Source organism: Sciurus vulgaris (genome assembly GCF_902686455.1).
Source record: "Sciurus vulgaris genome assembly, chromosome: 6".
Classification (NCBI taxonomy): Eukaryota; Metazoa; Chordata; class Mammalia; order Rodentia; family Sciuridae; genus Sciurus; species Sciurus vulgaris.
The window spans coordinates 72,854,361-72,873,878 of record NC_136466.1 but is presented as its reverse complement, the minus strand read 5'-3'; the positions used below and the strand labels follow the sequence as shown (position 1 = coordinate 72,873,878).

General features: G+C 48.3%; 2 protein-coding genes across 6 annotated transcripts in view; one reads left to right on the top strand and one right to left on the bottom strand.

Moving 5' to 3' along the window:
- Positions 1 to 2,056, top strand: part of CTNNA1 (catenin alpha 1) — a 218,666-nt gene extending 216,610 nt beyond the window's left edge. For both annotated transcript variants that reach the window (XM_079143939.1, XM_079143940.1), the window contains exon 18: positions 1,049 to 2,056. In XM_079143939.1, coding sequence (XP_079000065.1) covers positions 1,049 to 1,336 — 288 coding nt within the window. In that variant the 3' untranslated portion in view covers positions 1,337 to 2,056. The remainder of the gene's footprint in view (positions 1 to 1,048) is intronic.
- Positions 1,454 to 19,518, bottom strand: part of SIL1 (SIL1 nucleotide exchange factor) — a 279,698-nt gene continuing 261,633 nt past the window's right edge. For all 4 annotated transcript variants that reach the window (XM_079143961.1, XM_079143962.1, XM_079143963.1 and 1 more), the window contains one exon: positions 1,454 to 16,233. In XM_079143961.1, the coding sequence (XP_079000087.1) occupies positions 15,877 to 16,233 (357 nt within the window). In that variant the 3' untranslated portion in view covers positions 1,454 to 15,876. The remainder of the gene's footprint in view (positions 16,234 to 19,518) is intronic.

Sequence of the window (19,518 nt, the reverse complement as noted above, 5' to 3'; positions counted from 1 at the left end):
CCCCACATAGGGACGTGTGCTGGGCAGAAACTCCCAAGTTCTGTCTTGGTTTCTGGAGGCCCCAGGCTGCACATCTCCCTGCAGAATTGCAGCTCCATTTAACATGGCATGGTTAGTGATAGCTGGAGCCATTACCAGAGCTGGCCACTCACTGGGAAAAAATATTTTATCTTTCTTGCTTTTCTTCTCCTAGAGAATTAAGCCTCTTCAGAAATTGCAAAGTAGACATAGATAGTCTGCTTTCTTCTACTCCCAAAATGCAGAGTTGTAGCTATTCTTTTTCCTGTTGATCAGGTCTCAATTTTGGGCCCTTCTCACCTTGTTTTGCTGAGTCCCCACAACTTCTATTAATCCCATGGAATTTCCTTTAAAAGGAATATTTCAGCCAGGCACAACAGCACACAGCTATAATCCCAAATACTCAGGAGGCTGAGGCAGGAGCATCAAAATTTGAGGGTAGCCTGAGCAGTTTAACCCTGTCTCTACAAAGGGCTGGTTATAGATCAGTGGTAGAGTGCTCCTGTAGCATACACAAGGCCCCACACTACCAAAAAAAAAAAAAAAAAATTATGTTGAACATATTGACACCATTTACTCATCTCTCTGCTATGCTCCTGTCTCTATGGAGCAGTTCTCCATTTTCTCTACATGAAGGAGATATCTGTGCCATGAATAAAAGAGGGGAACAGGGATCTCGGTCAATGGCAGACTGACTGGATTCTTCCTTGGTGCTTATAGTTCATTCATTCAGTGTCCAAAAAAAAAGATGTTGATCCACCTTGTTTGTTTTGTGAATGAAAATTTGAAGGTTGGAAGCAGGCAAGGTGATGGCAACCTATGTACTTACTACTGTAACCCCTTTTCCTCATCATAGAATCTGAAAAATGGATATTTTAAGACTGATTAGGCTTCTAAATGGCTATTAGTATCCAATCAGTAACAGGGTTCCTGGACCAGTATTTGGTACTCTGGGGACCTGCCCAGATTTCTGGTGCTGGAAAGTCACTCCCATCAGATGACTCCTTACTGTCCTGTCTATGCTTTATAGGTGGACAGCGCCATGTCCCTGATCCAGGCAGCCAAGAACTTGATGAATGCCGTGGTACAGACAGTGAAGGCATCTTATGTGGCCTCCACCAAATACCAAAAGTCCCAGGGCATGGCTTCCCTCAACCTTCCTGCTGTGTCCTGGAAGATGAAGGCACCTGAGAAGAAGCCCTTGGTGAAGAGAGAGAAGCAGGATGAGACACAGACCAAGATTAAGCGGGCATCTCAGAAGAAGCATGTGAACCCTGTGCAGGCCCTCAGCGAGTTCAAAGCCATGGACAGCATCTAATTCTGCCCCTGACCACCTGCCCCAACCCCTGGGGCTCCTAAGGATCAGTCACTGTTCTTCACTCAAGTGTACTTGCTAAGTAGAGAACATTTATATAGGCAGGTTTTGAACCCAGCCAGGTGGTAAATTTTGCCAGAACGTGTTTAAGTTGGTCAAAAATGCTTTTAGATTCAGGAGCATATTTTTAGCTATATTTTCTTTAAGCTTAAATAAAAATTCCATAACCAAAGCAAATTCCTCATTAACTTGTTAGTAACAGTCAGATTGGAATACCCATTCTCTCAGCCAGGAGAGTGGACTCAGCTGTGGAGAAGGAATGTCCCAGAAAGGTCTTCCGAGGGATAAAACATATCGGGGGGAAAAACCCTGATTATTCTTCATGAAGTAAGAATTATAATGCATGCCTACAATTACTAACGCACTCTGCTGCAGGACATTAATAAAGTTGCTGTTTTCGGGCTGGGATGTGGTGATGCCATAATTTGAATGTGCTTTTTTTCCCCCAACTTCACATGCAAATTCATCTTTGGGCTCACTTATAATTGCAGTGTTTCCTGCGTTGGGCTTAACAGAAGCCTGACAGAATAGTGTTTGCTTAGGCAATAATTTCGATTTTACTTTATTTGTGATTACTATAGTGATTACTACAGCTACAAGGTATAATTTTACTGTCTTATTTAAATTTTGTGAATTTGAATGTTTTTTACACTAACTTCTCCCCAATAAAGTCCACTATGAAAAAATCTAAGAGGCTGAAGTCACTGTCTTTGCCTTCAAGAAGAGTCATGGGAACTGAGCTACAGCTCCGTGGTAGAGATTTGCCTAGGGTGTGTGAGGCCCTGCATCAGTCCCCAGCACCACAAAACAGAAGCCTTGGACTTGCCATAGCACCTGCCACGCTCTGGGCCCTCCCCATCTTCTCCCAGGGCAATTGCTCAGTGAGGGGAACTATGCCCATAGCTTTAGGGAGGGCCGCATTGCTTCCCAGGTTCATGCCGGGTCACACCCGTGTCCTGTTGAATACCCCAATCTGCACCTCCCACTTGGGAATTCACATGAACATTCTTCAAGGTTCACATCAAGACTAGAGGCACATCAAGACTAGAGGCACACTTGATTCTTCCTCTTTTTTCTGCATTTTTCTAGTCAAAACTCCCTAAACAGATGGCTGTTGTCATTGTCACCTTCATGGAAGTTGTCATTTCAGTCACCTGTCATCTTGCCCACTCTACCACCATCTCCCTTGCCTTCTATACTGCCAGACTGGCCTTTTCTTCACAGTCCCACTGACCACACCCAAGGAGTGCTCCAGGGACCAGTCCTTACTCAGGTGCTCCATTTCCAGATACCTCACTCTGGTTTTGTCTTCCCTACCAGCAGCTTTTCTGTGTTAAAGGTGTGTCTGTACCTGGCCTCTTCCTGTCTCTGTCTGTGCTCACTCTTCTAATCTCAGCCCCCATTCCTGTCTCCTAAACTGTCACTTGGTTGCCTAATATCTCAAGCTTGACCAGTTTGGACCACAGTCATCTCTGCTCTCTACCATTCCTGCCCAAAGCCCTTCTTGCTGTTTTCCCCACCTCACTAGCTGGCACTCCTAGTCGCCTCATTTCTCTGGCCAAATATCAAAAAAGCAATATCTTTTTAAAATGTAAGATCTTGCTACTTGTTGCCACCTCTGTTTACCATCTCCTGGCCTAAGGCATCATGATGTTACCAGTTATTACTATTTAACAGATTGTGCCAAAACTGGGCAGCTAAAACAAGTAGTCATTACCTCACAGTTTCTGAAGGTCAAGAACCTAGGAGCAGCTTAGCTGGGTGGTCTTCGTTTAGGGTCTCATGATGTGGCAGTCAAGACATCAGCTGAAGCTACAGTGTCAGCTTGACGGGGTGGGAGTGGATCTATGTCCAAGCGAGTTGCTGTTGGCAGAGGCCTCAGATCCTTGCCTTGTGGGACCTTCCAAAGAACAGCTCACAACATGGCAGCTGGCCTGGAGTGACTGATCGGAGAGAGCGGCAGCAGATGGAAGCCACCGTGTTCTTTTAAAACCCTATCTGGAAAGTGATTCCCCATCACTGCTGCTGCATTGTTGGTCACAGACCTATGCTGGTGTGATTCCAGGAGGTGGGCTGCCAGCCAGCAGCAGCTTCCCACACCCTGCTTCCCTCAGCAGCCAGGGTAGCCCGTGTAAAAGAAGCGAGTTCATGTTCCTCCCTGAGCTCAAACTTTCAGGTAACTTCCCTGTTCCCCAGTAAAGGTCGAGGTCTTCAGTAATGGTTATGGCTCTGCCCACTCTGGCCTTTCCTCTCTCACCATCATTGTTTCTGTTCCCGGTCTCCCTGACATTCCTTCAACATGCCAAGTCCCCAGCCTGGAAAGTACTTCCCTAGGGAGCCCTATGCATTTTTTTAGCATTTCCATCAAGTTACCTCATCAGAAGGACTGACCTTATACTGTCCTCTCGTCATGGCTTTGAACTCTATATATCCATTGTTCCTGTTGTGTACTCTGGGCAGTGACTTTTATTTGGTTCCCCACTGAATCACCAAGGCCCAGGACACTTCCCACATGGAAAGCACTAGAGAAATAATTGCTCTGTGCTCTCTGGCTACTTTCCCAGCAGCCTCCCTTTACCTGGCTCCTGCCCCGTCCCCTGCTGACACTCAGGGTTGTTCCCAATGGCTTTTGTTGTCTTTAGTTTGTCATACTCCAAAACTCTCTCTCAGGCCTCAGCTCCAGATCCAATCTTTCTCCAGCTGTTTCACCTGATGATGTCCACCACCCCACCCCAGCAAGACCCAGTCCACGTCCAGTCAACCCCCAGCTCTCAGCCCAGCCACTGTCCTCCATCAGTCCCAAACCCTCTCTGGGGTCATTGCAGAGGCCCCTTAGCTGGCCTTAGCCCTGGACAGCTGCACTTATCTTACTGCCTCAAGCCTCTGCCAAAGGTCTGTCTGACACCCGTCTGACCACTCATGTCCAGCCCTAGGGCCCTGCCATTTGTACCCACACTGCCTCTAGAGGCCTTTCCCAGAGTGCCCAGGCTCCCAGAGGCCATCACAGAGCTGCATATTTCCTACCCACATGGGCCACATGTAGGCCCCAGGCCTCGCCATTGCTATAGCTTCTGACCTTAATGCCATTATTTACTTTAAAAGGTGGTTTTGTTTGAGACAGGGATCTCGTTATGTTGCCCAGGCTGCCCTTGGAATTCAACTGACCTCACCTCAGTTTCTCAAGCCACTGGAACTATTGGAGTACAGCCCAGCTTAAAAAGTCAAGCTTTTGGCCTGGGGAGATAGCTCAGTTGATAGAGTGCTTCCCTTGCAAGCACAAGGCCCTGGGTTCAGTCCCCAGCACCACAAAAGTCAACCTTTTAAAATTAAGCTTCCTCCTAAACAGTATCTATTATTACAATTTTTATGGTTCACTCAGCCATGCCTTGTAGCACAATGCCTCTGCTCCCTCCCGGCCCCAGCAGCACATGCCTCCCTAGGAAGCAAAAGTCCCTTCCTTCAGGAAATCAGGACTGGCTCTGTTCCTCTCCTGCATCCAGAAAAGGCCCAGCCATGCTTGACAAAAAGTCATTGAATGATGTTACTATTTATTGATTTAAACCAGTCTATCAAAGATACTAGAGGGCAAAAAACTGGCAACCAAGGAAGCACCAGAGGCCTAGAGCGCCTAAGCCCAGGCTCCAGCCTGGCCCAGAAATCCTGAAACGCTCTGTCATCCCTGCTCTAAAGCAGCACCCTTAGGCAGAATGTGAGGAGGCACCTTGTCCAGGCCCTGCTCTGGAGAAGTACTGGTTCTTGCCCGTTTTCTGTTCACTAAGGGGACTGCCTGGCCTTACATTCAGAGACTTGCTCTGTGCCAGGACCCACATGCTGCTGCTCTCAGCAGTTTCTGTGACACCTCCCAGAGTGAGGCCTGGGGACAGAAGCCAAGTCCCAGCTCCCTCACCCCATGGTGCCTCCTCAGCCTGTCACACAGCTCTTTAATCCCCTCAAACTTGCTTTCCCAGGGCCTGCACACAATGGCCTCAGGCAGAGCCCCGAGTCCCCCTTGCTGGCACTTACTGTACCTTCCTCAGGTGGCTGCACCCTTGCTTGCTAACCATCTGCCCTGTGGGGCTCTCATGGCTCCAGGCAGACACTTCAAAGGCCCCCCTAACCTCTGCAGCCCTTCTGCTCACCGCCTCCAGCTCCAACCCGCACCCAGACCAGGGCCACCTCGTCACAGGAGAGGAGCTGCCACATGCCGGCCCCCAGGGCCAGTGTCTGGCCTCACCACATCACTCATTTCATCTCCATACCCAGTGCCATCACCGCTCCTCCAGCCTCTCAGCTGAAGAAGTGAACCGAGAGAGGTGACGTGGCCCAGCCCACTGCCAGATTCAAGACCTCGTCTCTCTAATGACCCAGGTTCTGACCACCCCTGCTGTAGCCCCAGAGGTCCCTGACTAGCATGAGAGGTGAGGGTGACCACTTGCCTCTCCCTGGGACACCTGCTCTGGATTTCTGTGGTTGCACACCTGTCACTGCTTCTGTCCCTCTTTTCCAGCTCATTCTTCTCAGACCTCTGGTGTTAAGATGGTCCAGGGCTTGGATCTTGAGGATTTGGGTCCTCCTCTTCCCTGTGTCCAGCCATATCAGCTTCAGGACAGTGGTCCCAAGCAGTGGTGTGCTAGCAAGCGTTTAACAGGCTGCTCTCCGGGGCAGAAAAGGGTGTGTGTGAGTGCGTGTGTGTACATGCACACTCCTTTATTATTACATTATATTGCCATAAAGGAGTAAAGCCTACGATTTACAAATAAAACTGAAACGTGCAACCCTCCCCTCTGAATGCCACCTATCCGACGGATTCCAGGGAGGTTTTCACTGATGTTTGCATGCTCCTGTTCCACAGCCAGCCCATGGCTGCACCAAGGAGTGAGCCTGGTTCTGACGTGAATGTTGCTTGATGTTTCCGTTCACCTTAAGGAGGAGGATGAAGCAACAGACCCGGTGGACTGCACTTGTTAGTCAAGGAGTGACTTCTTTGTTGAATCAGCAGTTGTGACCTGCTGTGAGATTCCAATTTTTGTGCTATTGACAATGTCACTGCTACAAACAATATGCTTTTAAGTTTAACTGGCAAAGCTAACGTTTTCTTCATCGTTTTCTTAAGTCTAGACTATGAACAAAGTGGTAAGTTGATCTGCAGCGTATCCTAATTTCCATGGTGTGAATACTGTGCCACATTGGATTTCAAGCCATGACTGGCAGGCACTATGGCAGCCACCTCCTGAACAGTAGCTGGGTCACCTCCAGAGCACAGATCATGGTAACGTGTAGGCATTAGGAAAGGATTTGCTTTCTGAGTTCATTACCTTTTGAAATTTAGGTTACAATTTGAGCAAAATGCATTCTTTCTGATGTACAATCCCATGAATTTTAACAAATGTAGCTGTGGAATCCTCACCCACCCAAGATACAAAAAGTCGCTGCCCCACAGAGGCCCTTGTGCTATTCCAATGTCATCAAAACATCTCCTACCAGCCTGGAGAGGTGACACACGCCTGTAATTTCAGTGGCTCAGGAGGCCAAGACAAGAGGATTGTGAGTTCAAAGCCAGCCTCAGCAAAAGCAAGGTCCAAAGCAATTCTATGCAACCCCATCTCTAGATTAAATATTTTAAAAGGGCTGGGGATGTGGCCCAGTGGTAAAAGTGCCCCTCAGTTCAATCCCTGATACCAAAACATGAACCCATCCCCTACCAATTCCTGGCAAAACCCTCTCCCTGTAGGGTTGGTGCCATTCTGCAGCCTCCAGCAGTGGATGACAATCCGGGGGCTCCACTTCCTCCTCCTATGGTATGGACAAGCTTGTTTGTTTCCTTGCGGTTTTTGAGCCACTTCAATAGGTGTGCAGTGCTGTCTTGCTATGGTTTCATTTTGTTTCCTTAACAACTAATAAGGTTGTGCATCTTTACATGTGCTTATCTGCCATCTGTATCTTTGTTGGTGAAATGTATTTTCAATTCTTCTGCTTAGTTTTTATTAGGTTGAGTATTTTCTTACTGATGAGTTTCAAGAGTTCTTCACGTGCTCTGGATATATGTACTTTGTCAAACATGTGATTTGACATATTCTCCTGGTTGTAACAAGCTTTATATTCTCTTAACAATTTCTTTCATGGAATAAAAGTTTTGACTTTGTCCAAATCATGACTATTTTTACTTTATGAATGGTGAGTTTGATGCTCTGAGAAATCTGACTCTAGGTCTCAAAGATTTCTGTTTTCTTATGAGTTTTATCATCTTACATATAGGTCTATTTTTGGTTTTGAATTAAATTTTGTACAAGATATAAGACATACAGGTCAGGGCTCATTTTTAAAAATGTGGCTCTCCAATTGCACCATTCATTAAAAAAACAATCCTTTCTCCATTGAATTGCCTTTGTACTTTCATCAAAAACCAATTGACACAAAAATAAAAACAAACCAATTAACTACACAGTGGTTTACCTTTATCTGTAGTTTTGCTTTATTTGTAGTTCTGTGGTTTTAGTTACCCTTGGTCCATCATGGTCCAAAGATACTAAATGGAAAATTCCAGAAACAAACATTTCATAAACTTTAAACTGCATGACATTCTGAGTTGCATGATAAAATCTTGCATGGTCCAGCTCCATCCTGCCTAGGACATGAACTATCCATTTGTCTAATGTATCCACACTCTGTATGCTACCTGCCCATTAGTCATACAGTAGCCATTGTGTCATCACATCAACTGTCATGTGCTTGTATAAGAGCAGGGATGCTGGCAATTTGGATATGTCACCAAGAAGGTATGAAATGCTCCCTTAAAGTAAAAAGGTGAAAGTTCTCAATTAAAAAACAAAACATGTTGAATTTGTTAAGATCTGTAATAAGATGAATCCCGTCAGAGAAATTACAAAAATTACAAAGAAAGAAGAAAGAATTTGTGTTTTTGCTGTCACACCTCAAAACTGCAAGTTACAATCACAGTGTATGAGAAGTGCTTGGTTAAAACAGGATTAGAGAGTTTGGTACTACCAGTGGTTTCAGGTCTCCACTGAGGGTCTTGGAACATATCCTCTGTGGATAAAGAGGGGCCCTACTGAATTTTGTGGGTCTATTTCTAATTTTTAACTCATTGATCTATCCTTTGAACAATGCCTTTTTTCTTTCTTTTTTTTTTTTTTTTTTTTTTTTTGGTACTGGGGATCAAACCAGGGGTGCTTTACCACTGAGCTACATCCCCAGTCTTTTTTATTTTAGGGCAGGGTCTCACTGGTGCTGAGGCTGGCCTCAAATTTGTCATCCTGACTCAGCTTCCCAATTCACTGGGATGACAAGTGTGCATGACCACACCAGGTTCGCTCTTGATTACTAGTTTTGTGGCCTGGCCTGAAAATCAGCTAGTTTGTAAGTCTTCCAACTTTGTTCCTCTTTTTCAAAATTGTTTTAACTTTTCTAGTTGCTTTGTGTTTCCATGTAAATTTTCAGTTAAGACTCTTGACATCTAAGAATTCCTCCTGGCATTGTACTGAATCTATAGATCAATTTTGTGGGCAATGACATCTCAGCAATGTGGAGTCTTCCAACCCATGAACTCAACATATCTCCTCCTTTATTTATCTGTGACTTTCTTCATCAGTAACTTATTGTTTGCAGCATAAAATCCTATACATTTCAATCTTTCTATGTCATTATAACTCGTACTGGTTTTGATTTCCACATGTTCATTACCATTATATAGAAATATATATATATAGTTTTGTATATCCTTTGTATCCTATGACCTAGCTAAACTCTAGCTCTATATTTTTTGAAGATCCTATGAGATTTTCTACATTGATGTGTCATCTGTGAAGAGTTTTATTTCTTCTTTTACGCTTTTTATTTCACCTTCTTGCCTTCAGGCACCATCCAGGACTTTCAGTACAATATTGGAAAAAAGTTGTGAGACTGGACACTCTGCCTTATTCTCAATCTTAGGGAAAGAGTTCAGTCTTTCGCCATCCAGCCTGATGTTAGGTGCAGGCTTTCAGTGGTTTCCCTTCAGGAAGTTAAGGAAGCTCTCCTCTAGTCCTAATTTGCTGAGAGCCATTTGAAATGAATGAATATTGGGCTCTGTCAAATGTTTTTCTGCATCCCTTGAGATGATCATGTGGCTCTTCTTTTTCTTGGTTCTTTTTAGTTATATATAACATTAGGATTCATTTTGACGTAAGGAATGGAATGTAATTTGCTCTAATTTGGTCCCCAGTACTTCTTTCCCTCCCTATTTCCTGCCTTCTATTCTACTGATCTTTATTATTTTATTTTTATTTTTTTCCCGGTGTCTTGTGGATATACACGATGGTGAGATTCACTGTGGCATATTCATAAAGGTACATAGAAAAGCTAGTCAAGATTAATTCCACTGCTCTTTCCTTGTCCCATCCCTTCCCACTCCCCCTCAGTCAAATTTCCTGTGGTCCACAGATCTTTCTTCTATTTTGATGGACTCCTTCCTTTTCCCTTTCACTCTCTTTATTTCCCCCTTATTTTGAACTAGCTTCCACATATCAGAGAAAAACATTTGACCTTTAACTTTCTAAGCCTGGCTTATTTCATTGAGCATGATAGTCTACAGTTCCATTTATTTACCAGCAAAATGCCATAATTTCATTCTTCTTTATGGCTGAGTAATACTCCATTGTGTATACATGCCACATTTTCTTTATCCATTTTTACCAATGGCCTCTTTTCTTTAATCTGGAAATATGGTGATTTGAGCTGAACTAATCTCATTTTCTTAGGATAAATTCCATTTGCTTATAGCTTTCATACATTGCTGCATTGGATTTGCTAACATTTTATTGAGGACTTCTGTGCTGAAGACATAGGGACTTCAGGAAAATATATTGGAATTCATGATGCTGGCCTTGAGTCATGACTTTGGAAGTGTTTCCTACTTTATGGAAGAGACTATATGGAATCTGTATTATTTGGTAGAATTTGCTAGTGAAACATCTGGTCTGGAGTTTCCTTTGTAGAAAAACATTATGAATTCAACTTCTCTAATTGATAGGGGACTCTACTGATTATCTATCTGTTCTTGAGTGAGTTTTAGCAGTTTGTGTTTGAGGTAGGCAGAATAGATGTTCACATCCTAATGCCTGGAATGTGTGGATATATTATGTTACCTGGCGAAGGGGGACCAGGGATGTAGACAGAACAGAGGTTGCTAGCTGGTTTTAAGATAGGGAGATGAGTTGGGTGCGGTGGAGCATGCATACAATTCCAGTAGCTCAGGAGGCTGAGGTAGGAGGATCCCAAGCTCAAAGTCAGTCTCGGTAACTTAACAAGATCCTAAACAGCTTTGCAAGACCCTCTCTCAAAATAAAAAATAGAAAGGACTGGGGATGTGGTCCAGAGGTAAAGTACCTCTGAGTTCAATCTGGTACCAAAAAAAAAAGAAGGGAGGAGAGATGATCCTGAATTATCCTGATAGGTCCAGTTATTTAATCCCAAAGGTCTTTAAGAGCAGAAGACAGGGAGGTGGGGTATTGGTTGGGAGTGACTCAGTGGTTAAGCACCTACCCATGGGCAAGGCTGAATTCCATTCCCAACACACCAAACCAAACAGTTTAAAGTGACACCATAAGAAGAATTTGACTTGCTTTTGTAAGGTGACAGTAAAGGAAAGCCTCTGAGGTAAGAAATTTTCACAAGAAACTGGAAAGGCATGGAAATGGACCCTACCCAGAGCCTATAAAGAACTACAGCCCTGTGACACCTTGGTTTTTGCCCCATGAGAACTGTGGTAGACTTCTAACCTATAGAACCATAAGAAAATAAATCTAGGCATTTAAGGCCCTGGGTTCATGGAGATTTGCTAGAGCAGCAACAGAAAGAGATACAGTAAAAAACTGCTTTTCAAAGAGTTGGTCCATCATTTCCTCTAAGTTGTCAACTGATTTTTACAACTTACTTAGAGTTGTTTGTAGTATATTCACTTATTCTTTTAATGCTGAGTCCATAGCGATACCCCCACTTTCATCCTGATATTGGTGATTTGTATCTTCTCTTTTTTTCAAAGAACCATCTTTTATTTTCACTGATTTTCTCCAGCTTTTCCATCTTTTATTTTATTGGTTTATGCTCATTATTTCTTTTTCTTCTGCATTCATTGGGTTTAATTTGCTTCTTTTACTAGTTTATTTAAAAATATTTTTTAGTTTTATTTATATGTGGTGCTGAGAATCAAACCCAGGGCCTCACAAAGCTAGGTGAGTGCTCTACCACTGGGCCACAACCCAGCCCTTACTAGTGTTTTGTTTTTTTTTTTTAATTACCTTTGCTTTTTTAATCTGTTGTTTAAGTATAAGTTTATATAATTTTTTTAACAATAGCTGTATTTTACAACCATTTTACCACATTCCTGACCCCCGGGACCCTCTCACACATGTGCCAAGCCCTTCTCTTCCCCTGGACCCCTCCCGACTCCAGGCTCTGGCCTTAGCTGGCCTATTCAACATCCCCATTGGAATGTCCTGCGAACACTGTGATATAAACAGAGCTGAACCATGCCACGCAAATGCCCAGTCCTTTCTGCTTCTCTTCTTTCCCCATTTTTGTTTCTTACACCTCCAACCACCGTTCACTCAAGCCCAAAGTGAGGCTGCGTCCTTGATGCCTCTTTCCTCATGTGCCACATCCAGCCACGATTCCCCTCAGCTCTACCCGGAACACAGGGCTTGCAGCTGAGGCCTGCTCCCCAGCTCCTCTGTCACCACCCTGCACCTACCAAACTGACTCACGCTTGCCTCCAGGCTCTATCCTCCATCATCTTCTTTCACCATTTGACAAGAGGGATCCTGTCCCAGCAGGTCTCTCCTGTCCCCATATTCCTTCCCACAGCCTGTCAGCCTGCTCTTGCTTGCCCACTCCTCTCCCTCCTGCTGCTTCACTGCTTCTTTTGAAATGCCCAGCCACACTCCAGCTGAGGACCTTGCCCTGGCTTCATCCTTGGTCAACAAAGCACTTGCCTGTGTTCCCCCCTGGTTCCCTGCTACACTTCCTGTTCACACAGCACCTCTGCAGAGCTCTTTTCCCTTCATGGTGTCTTGTTGACCTTTGGTGCTCTGGCACTCACCTAGACTCACACTGAATGCTTGCTTGTCACAGCGCTCAGGTCAGGGCCTGGTCCGAAGCGGCCCTCTATTATGTGTAGAAGGGCTAAAGGCAGCAACCAGAGGATGCCCAGAGCCCTCCCCGCCTCCTCATGCTGTCAGGAGGGCACATCCTTGGCAAGGCTGGAAGGGCACTGGAGGACATGGTCACCATTGACCCATGTGGCTCCACCTTGGGCCACGTGCCCCTAGTCACACCACCTCCTCCAGCAACAATTACCCTGGGTTCCTTGATGGACTGCAAGCTCCCTCAGGTCCTCCTGCACGTTCTGGGGCTGAAATCCTCTCCATACCTACCTGAGTTGTCCTTCAAGCATCCTCAGGTCTCAGTTTGGTTATCACCAGCACTGGGAGGCTTCACCTGACCTCCTCCACTAGGTCCAGGGCTTCCTCAGCTTCACAGAGGCACAGGTCACACTGAACCCCCGACCCCAACTCCCTGCCAGCAGGACCTGTGACTTACTGATCTTAGAACCCTGAGACCCAACATGTACTAATGCTTAACTGACAGAATCTGAATGGAAGGCTAAATGAACAGTGAGTTAATAAATACCAAGACTACTGAGGGACAGAGCGGGGACCTTCACCTACCACCCTACTCCCCATCTCTTTCAGCCTCCCAAAGGGCCTGGTTCAGCCCCAGCCCAGGAGGAGGGCATTAACAATCAGGGGTGAGCGCCAGCCATAGCTCAGTCTACTCCTGGACATAAGGCTAAGAGTCCTGTGGCCCCACCATGTGACCGGGTGGGAAGAAAAGAAAAGACCTAGGCAGAAAGGAAGCACGTCAACCAAATTCTGCCAGCTGCGGCCCCATTACCATTCCTTGCCTAACTTTCAGGCCCAGGCTGCACTTCTTGGCTACATTTTCCAGGATGGCACCCACAGGGAAGGCAGAGAAGGCCCATCCAGACCTGCAGGTGACAATAAACAATGATTCTGATGGGACCAGAATCACCCCCAAGCACCCCAAGCCAGAACCCTGGCTCATCTAATGCCCAACTACCTGGCAGGCCCAGGACAAAACCCAGTGAGGCCTAACAGGTTACAGACTGGCCCTCACTCTCCCTGATGTATGAGGATGTGTTGGGGTGAGAGGGTAATAGTGCTCCCCAGACCTGCAGCTCAGTGGCCTGGCACAGGTCCAGTCTCCTCATTGCTGCTCCCAGGTGCTCTTTCCTCTGTTCCAGGGATCTACCAGGATCTCATGGCCTGAAGTCTCCCTTGGGTGTACAGATATACTATTTTATGAGCATATATGAAGGCAGAGGGGACACTGAGACCTCAATTAGACCCGTACTAATGGCATTCCTTTCACAGGAACCCCTTTGTATGCCCTAGATCAGCCCCTGGTGGTTGTAGAGGCCTCGCGGGCTCTGGGGATTTCCAGCCCCAGCCTTGTCCTGCCACCACCCCAGGGACCTCACCTGGCTCCTACATTCCTGCCAGCCCTCATTCAAGGCCTGCATCTGCTCCACATCTCCGTGCTCACCTCTGCAATGACAAGGCCTAGACCAGGTTCATACCCAGCATCAACCCCAAGCCCTCCCCCTCCCAGTGTTCTGTGCCTGGGCAGCCTCACCCCGAGTCCACCTTGCCCGCTCAGTTCCACTCCAGAGCCTGCTGACATCATCTCCAGAGTGTCTGACCTTGGCCTTGGTCAGGACCCAGCCTGACCTTTCTGAACTATGCCCCACTCTGGGTGGCCACAGCAGCTCTGCGTCTCTCCTGGGCTCGCTTCTGAAGCCTGTCAGTGTGAACACCGTGCCCTGGGCTGCGCACAGCCTTCTGTGGCAGAGTTGGCGCAGCACGTTCCAGCACTCAAGCTGTATGATCTCAGGCAGATCATTCAGCCTCCCGAGCCACCATATCTCCTCTGTAAAGCGCACCTCCAAGGCTGGGGGAGGCTTTAAAGGCTCAAAGGCAGACTGCAAGGCTGATGCCCAGTATGCCTGAGCCTGGAGGCTCCCCCGCTAGGGAAACTGCCCCTCCAAAGAGTCAGCCTGGACTCCTGCTCCCTCCTGCTCCCCTAGAAGCAGCTCTGTGTAGTCCATAGCTCTTCACACATTTCCTGGGCATAGTGGAAAGTGGGCAAAAGATGGACAGAGAAGAGCAAGGAAAGGGACTACAGGGAATGAGGCCACCCACTTACCCCATGTTTCTCTGGACCTCAGTTTCCCCTCAGCTCAGTGAAGCTGAGATTTCTACAAGCTAGGACTGATGTCAGGGAGAGGAGAGGCCTGGCCCACACTGGCCTTCCTGACTTCGCCTCCTGGAGGCCAGGAGGGGCTGCCTGAGCCAGCGGGAATGAGCCTCTGGTGCACTGAGGAAGGCTGAAAAACAAACGCACCAGAATCCAAATCAGGAAAGCCCAGAGCTAGGGTTGCCATGGCAACTTGCAGCCGGCTCCCAGCCTGGCGCTCAGCCTTGCTGGGGTGGGGGCTGGGACTGATTTGCCAGGCTGGGCTGCCCCTGCTTCTTTCTCAGGCTGGCCTGGCTCCTGCTGGAACATAGAGGAGGGGCCAGGGCACTGACAGGTGGGTGGGCAGGCATGGCTTTCTTGGGTTCCCACTGCTAGCCGTAGCGAGATCACTCTTCTCCCAGAGTGAGACCTCAACCTAAGGGCCTCCAGAATCCAGCCAGCAACCCACAGTGCCCTTCCACCACCCATGCCCCAGCACCAATGGCTCCAGCAGCTGCCCAGCCCATCTGCTGCCTGGCTGACACAGCATCTTGTGTGGAGATGCCCTCGGGCTTCCCCAGTGCCAACAGCCTTGAAGCTGTTTCTTGGGCTCAGGTAGAGCAGGCAGTGAGATGATTCCCCAGACCTTCCTTCACAGCTTGGGTGAGGACAGGGTAAGCTTGGGTGCCAGGCACTGGTGTGGTGCTTTGTGTGTATTCTTTCTCCTGTAATGAAACTCTTTTGACAGATGAGGAAACAAATTCAAAGAGGCTAAATGCCTTCCCAAGGTCACAGAGGTACTGAATGGTAAAGAGCCAGAGTTTTCCAATACCTGAGCCCAAACCCTTCCTATGGTACCTCTTAGTGGATGGCCAGACTGACCATCCAACATGTCACCAGGGGCCCATTATCCAGAGACTCATTTGCCCTTGGGGCCTCCCAGACATGGAACCCAGCCACAGACTGAGCCCAGTCTACACAGAAACGAGGACATAGACCACGGCCTTCATGTCTTCATTTAATGGCCAAGCCAGCCCTGCCCTGGTGAAGTTCATGCCCGAGTAGGGAAATCTTCCCTCCTGCCTGATGTCCCCTGAAGAATGCACCTAAGCTGGTAGCCCTCAGCCTCACTAGCAGCATCCCAGTCCAATCCTGGAGTCAGGACTGGAGCCTCATCTTAGCTCCTTCAGCAGGCTGTGGATGGAGGCCAGGAGTTCTCGGAAGTATCCCTCATCTTCCCCTTCTTGGAGCTCCAGGGCGGCCAATGCCTGGTACTCAGCCTGCAGGTTGGTCAGTGTCCTGCGGAGCTGGGGGTCCTGATGGTAGAGGTCCCGGCAGGTGGCCATGAGGGCTCCCAGCGTCTGCAGCACCTTTTCGCGGGCATCATGCTCTGGCAGCGCCAGGAGGTGGGCCGTGATCTCACACCAGCCCTGTTCCCGCAGGCCTGGCAGGAGATGCACCTGGCGATACTGATGTAGCTTCTCTGGGGATGTGTCCCGGGTCAGCTCAGCTTCCTCCTCTGCAAACATCTGCCATCCGCACAGCCAGGCACCAGGTGGGGTGGGGTGGCAGAGAGAGAACACAGAGAGCAATCAGCTTGTCCCAGGCTGTCTCTGCCCTTCAGGTGCCGAGGCCTGAGGCTGAGCCATGAGGTCTGCCTGCTGTCTATATGCCTCCAAGGATTTCTTGGAAGGACAACTGGATTCCTGGCTTTACATAAACTCTATCATATGTCCCTCTGTCTGTCTACACACCCATTTATTCACTTATCACAACTCTTGTGCACTATGCCAGGTGCTGGGGAAATCAAGATGGAGACATGGTTCCAGTTCCTAAGTTCTAACAGAAAAATAATTCCTAAATAGCATGAGTTTACTCTCATGGTGCAGTGTAGGGGCAGACGGGCTGGGTTCAAATCCTGCTCCACTCCTGACTAGCTAAATGAGTGTAGGCTGGCACTTAGCCTATGTGAGACCCAAAGCCATCATCTCTCAAGGAGAGTCACTAGAGTCTCTCAGGAAGCTGGGAGCATTCAGTGGAATAATGAGAGTGCAGCTAGAGCCCAGCAGAGTCAACAACTATGGCTTTCATATCAAGTACGATGACACCAAATATTGGTTCTATCAGCATTGTCACTGGTCATCATTATCCCCCTAGAGGTGCTTAGGGAATGACTGCTGCTGTCAGGGCTTAGGGGACAGAAGAGGATGTAACTGCTCTGATCCTTGGTAAGTGGGAGTTGTCCAAGGGGACAGGATGGAGGGCCAGTCCACACAGAAGGACTGGACAATAAACCTGGGACAAACCTCACGTTTTAAGAATGGCATATGGTATTGGTCACAGAGGAACAGCATACCAAGGGCCAGACTGGGGCCCAGAATGCTGAGCCTTGGATGTCCCTCTAAGGATGGTGGCCTTTATGCTAAGGGATGGGGGAGTTGGGGAAAGTTTAGGCAGGAAGTCACATGTTCAGCCTGTGTCTGTAAATGCAGAAACTTGGCTCTATCAGCAGAATATGGTGGAAACCAAGCCTGCCAGGTTGCCAGCCAAGTCCTCAGCTTATTTCAAATATCAGGGGAGGCTAGGGGGACTTCTCTTACAGTTGCACTAAATGTACCTGTGAAAAAGAAGCAGGAAACCCTGTTCTGACCCAAGGGGAGATGGAGAGTGGGGAGGACAGGCAAGGCAAGAGGGATGCCCAGGCAAAGACCAGGGACCATGGTGGATCACCTGATGATGAAGTGGTAGCACAAAGCCATGGGCTAGTGGGGGTTAGAAAGGAAGCCAGAGTGGAGCAGGAGGGACAGGAAAGGCTGGGTAGTACTTTTCTACCTCACCCTCAAAGGTCCTGCCAGCTCCACCTCCCAAACAACCCAGTCCCGCCCCTCTGCCTCCACGTGCGTCCTGTTCCTTGCTGAATGTCTGCAGCCCCTCTCCTGCTACCAACCTGCCTCCTCCAGTCCTCTGATGGCTGCCAACCCTAAGCCTTCACAACCTGGTACTTCTCCTAACCTCTTCCCTAGGACCTCGAGCACTGTCTGGGCTTGGCCTAGGCCCCTCACTCCAGCACCTGCCAAGCTACTCCTGCCCCCAGGGCCTTTGTAGCTGCAGTTCCCGCGTCCTGTTGTGTTGCTGCACGGCCCCAACTCCAGGGAGCTCTTCCCAACCCTCCGAGCTCAGTGCCACTGCACCTGCCTCCCCTGACCACAGGCTCCTTGGCTCCTTGGCTTACACTCTGTGAGATTCTCTCACAAACGTCTGTCTGCAGGTGTGAAGGGCTAAGGACTGTGCCCCCAGCACCTGGCCCAGCACTGGGCAGGACAGACACCTAGCAAAACCTGTGGAAGGAGCTGCAGGGTGGGTCAGCCCCATTTACACTTCAAAGGACACAGGCTCACTACCCCAAGCAAGTACCTACCTCTGTAAGAGCCCAGACACCAGGGCACTGTCACTTGGAGGAGACTCTCCAAAGGCCAAGAAGGAAAAGCAGGGGACCCAGCTGACCCCAGAAGAGGTGGTCCACTCTCCCCATGGGAATTCCTTAGTTCAACTGCTGTCTTTCCACCCAATGCCTTGCAGTACATGGCAGCCCTGCGGGCAAGCTAATATTTGGATAACTCTTAATTCTTCTCGGGAACCTCAAGAAAGAAGCCTATCCACCTCACCTCAAAATCCCTCTGCCCGATGCTCCCCACTGTCCTCCCTGGAGGAGGATGGCCCTGTCCACACTGTTTGCAGAAACAAACAGTTTCTGCAACCCTCCCTGACCACCCCACCACCCCAAAAGCCCCATGGGCAGGCTGGGCCCTACAGACAGCCTTGCTGACACTGACTGGGAGTAGGATTCCTGTGAAACCAGGGCTGGGGAGAGCAGAGACACACCCCTGAGGCACCAGTGGAAAGAGAAGGGTTTCTCCCAGAAAACACCAATGTACATGTCCTCTTCCAGGCTTGCTGGCCACTCTTAGGATTCACCTGTGCCCAGGACTTATTAATTGGCCTTGAGTACCATGGCTGCCTGCTGTTCTAAGAAACTGAATTTCGGTAGCTTGGATTGAGAAACAGAAACAGATTGAGAGCTGAGACACGCAGAAGGACAAGGCTGGCAGAAGCATGGTAGAGAGCCTGATCCTCTGCCTAGGGAGAAGATGGGTAGAAGGAAGAGCAGGGTGAGGGCCAGCGGGTAGGGGATGAACCCAGCCTCCAACACTCAGCAGTAGGTCCGGGGTTGTCCAGTGCTCTCTGCAGCAGCTGAATTAGGAGTCCAGGCCTGGCTGTTCCTCTCTTCTCAGTTAAGATGCTTCTCAGGCTTGCAAAGACCAATATGAGCTGGGCTCCAAGTCTCCTCCCAGGTGGCAAGACACTGGGGCACCTGAGTCTCTCAAGGGCAGCCACAGAGCCCCTGCCCAAAACCAAGCTCCCAGATGAGGCATCTCTAGGATTCTAGAATCATTAAGAGACAGCTCTATTCCTACCCCTGGCTCCTTGATCTCCTGGCTGCTGTGTCAACTCCCAGGTTTAGCTATTTCATTCCACATGCTCCTTGCCACCCGTTCTAGCTGTTCATGCCATGAAGGGCCTGACCCTGGCTATTCTGGTCTTCAGTCATGCTGACCCCTGCCTCATGCTTGGTCTTGACCACTGCAAGTACCTGCTCTCAAGTTTCAGCTAAGGTGCCAATATCCCCCAGGACATCCTCCTCAATGTCCCACATTTCTTCCTTCCTTCCTTCCATCTATCCATCCATCCATCCATCTGGACAGATAGATGGACAGAAGAGGTTTGGGAGCGGACATGGGTTGGATGGTTAGAGG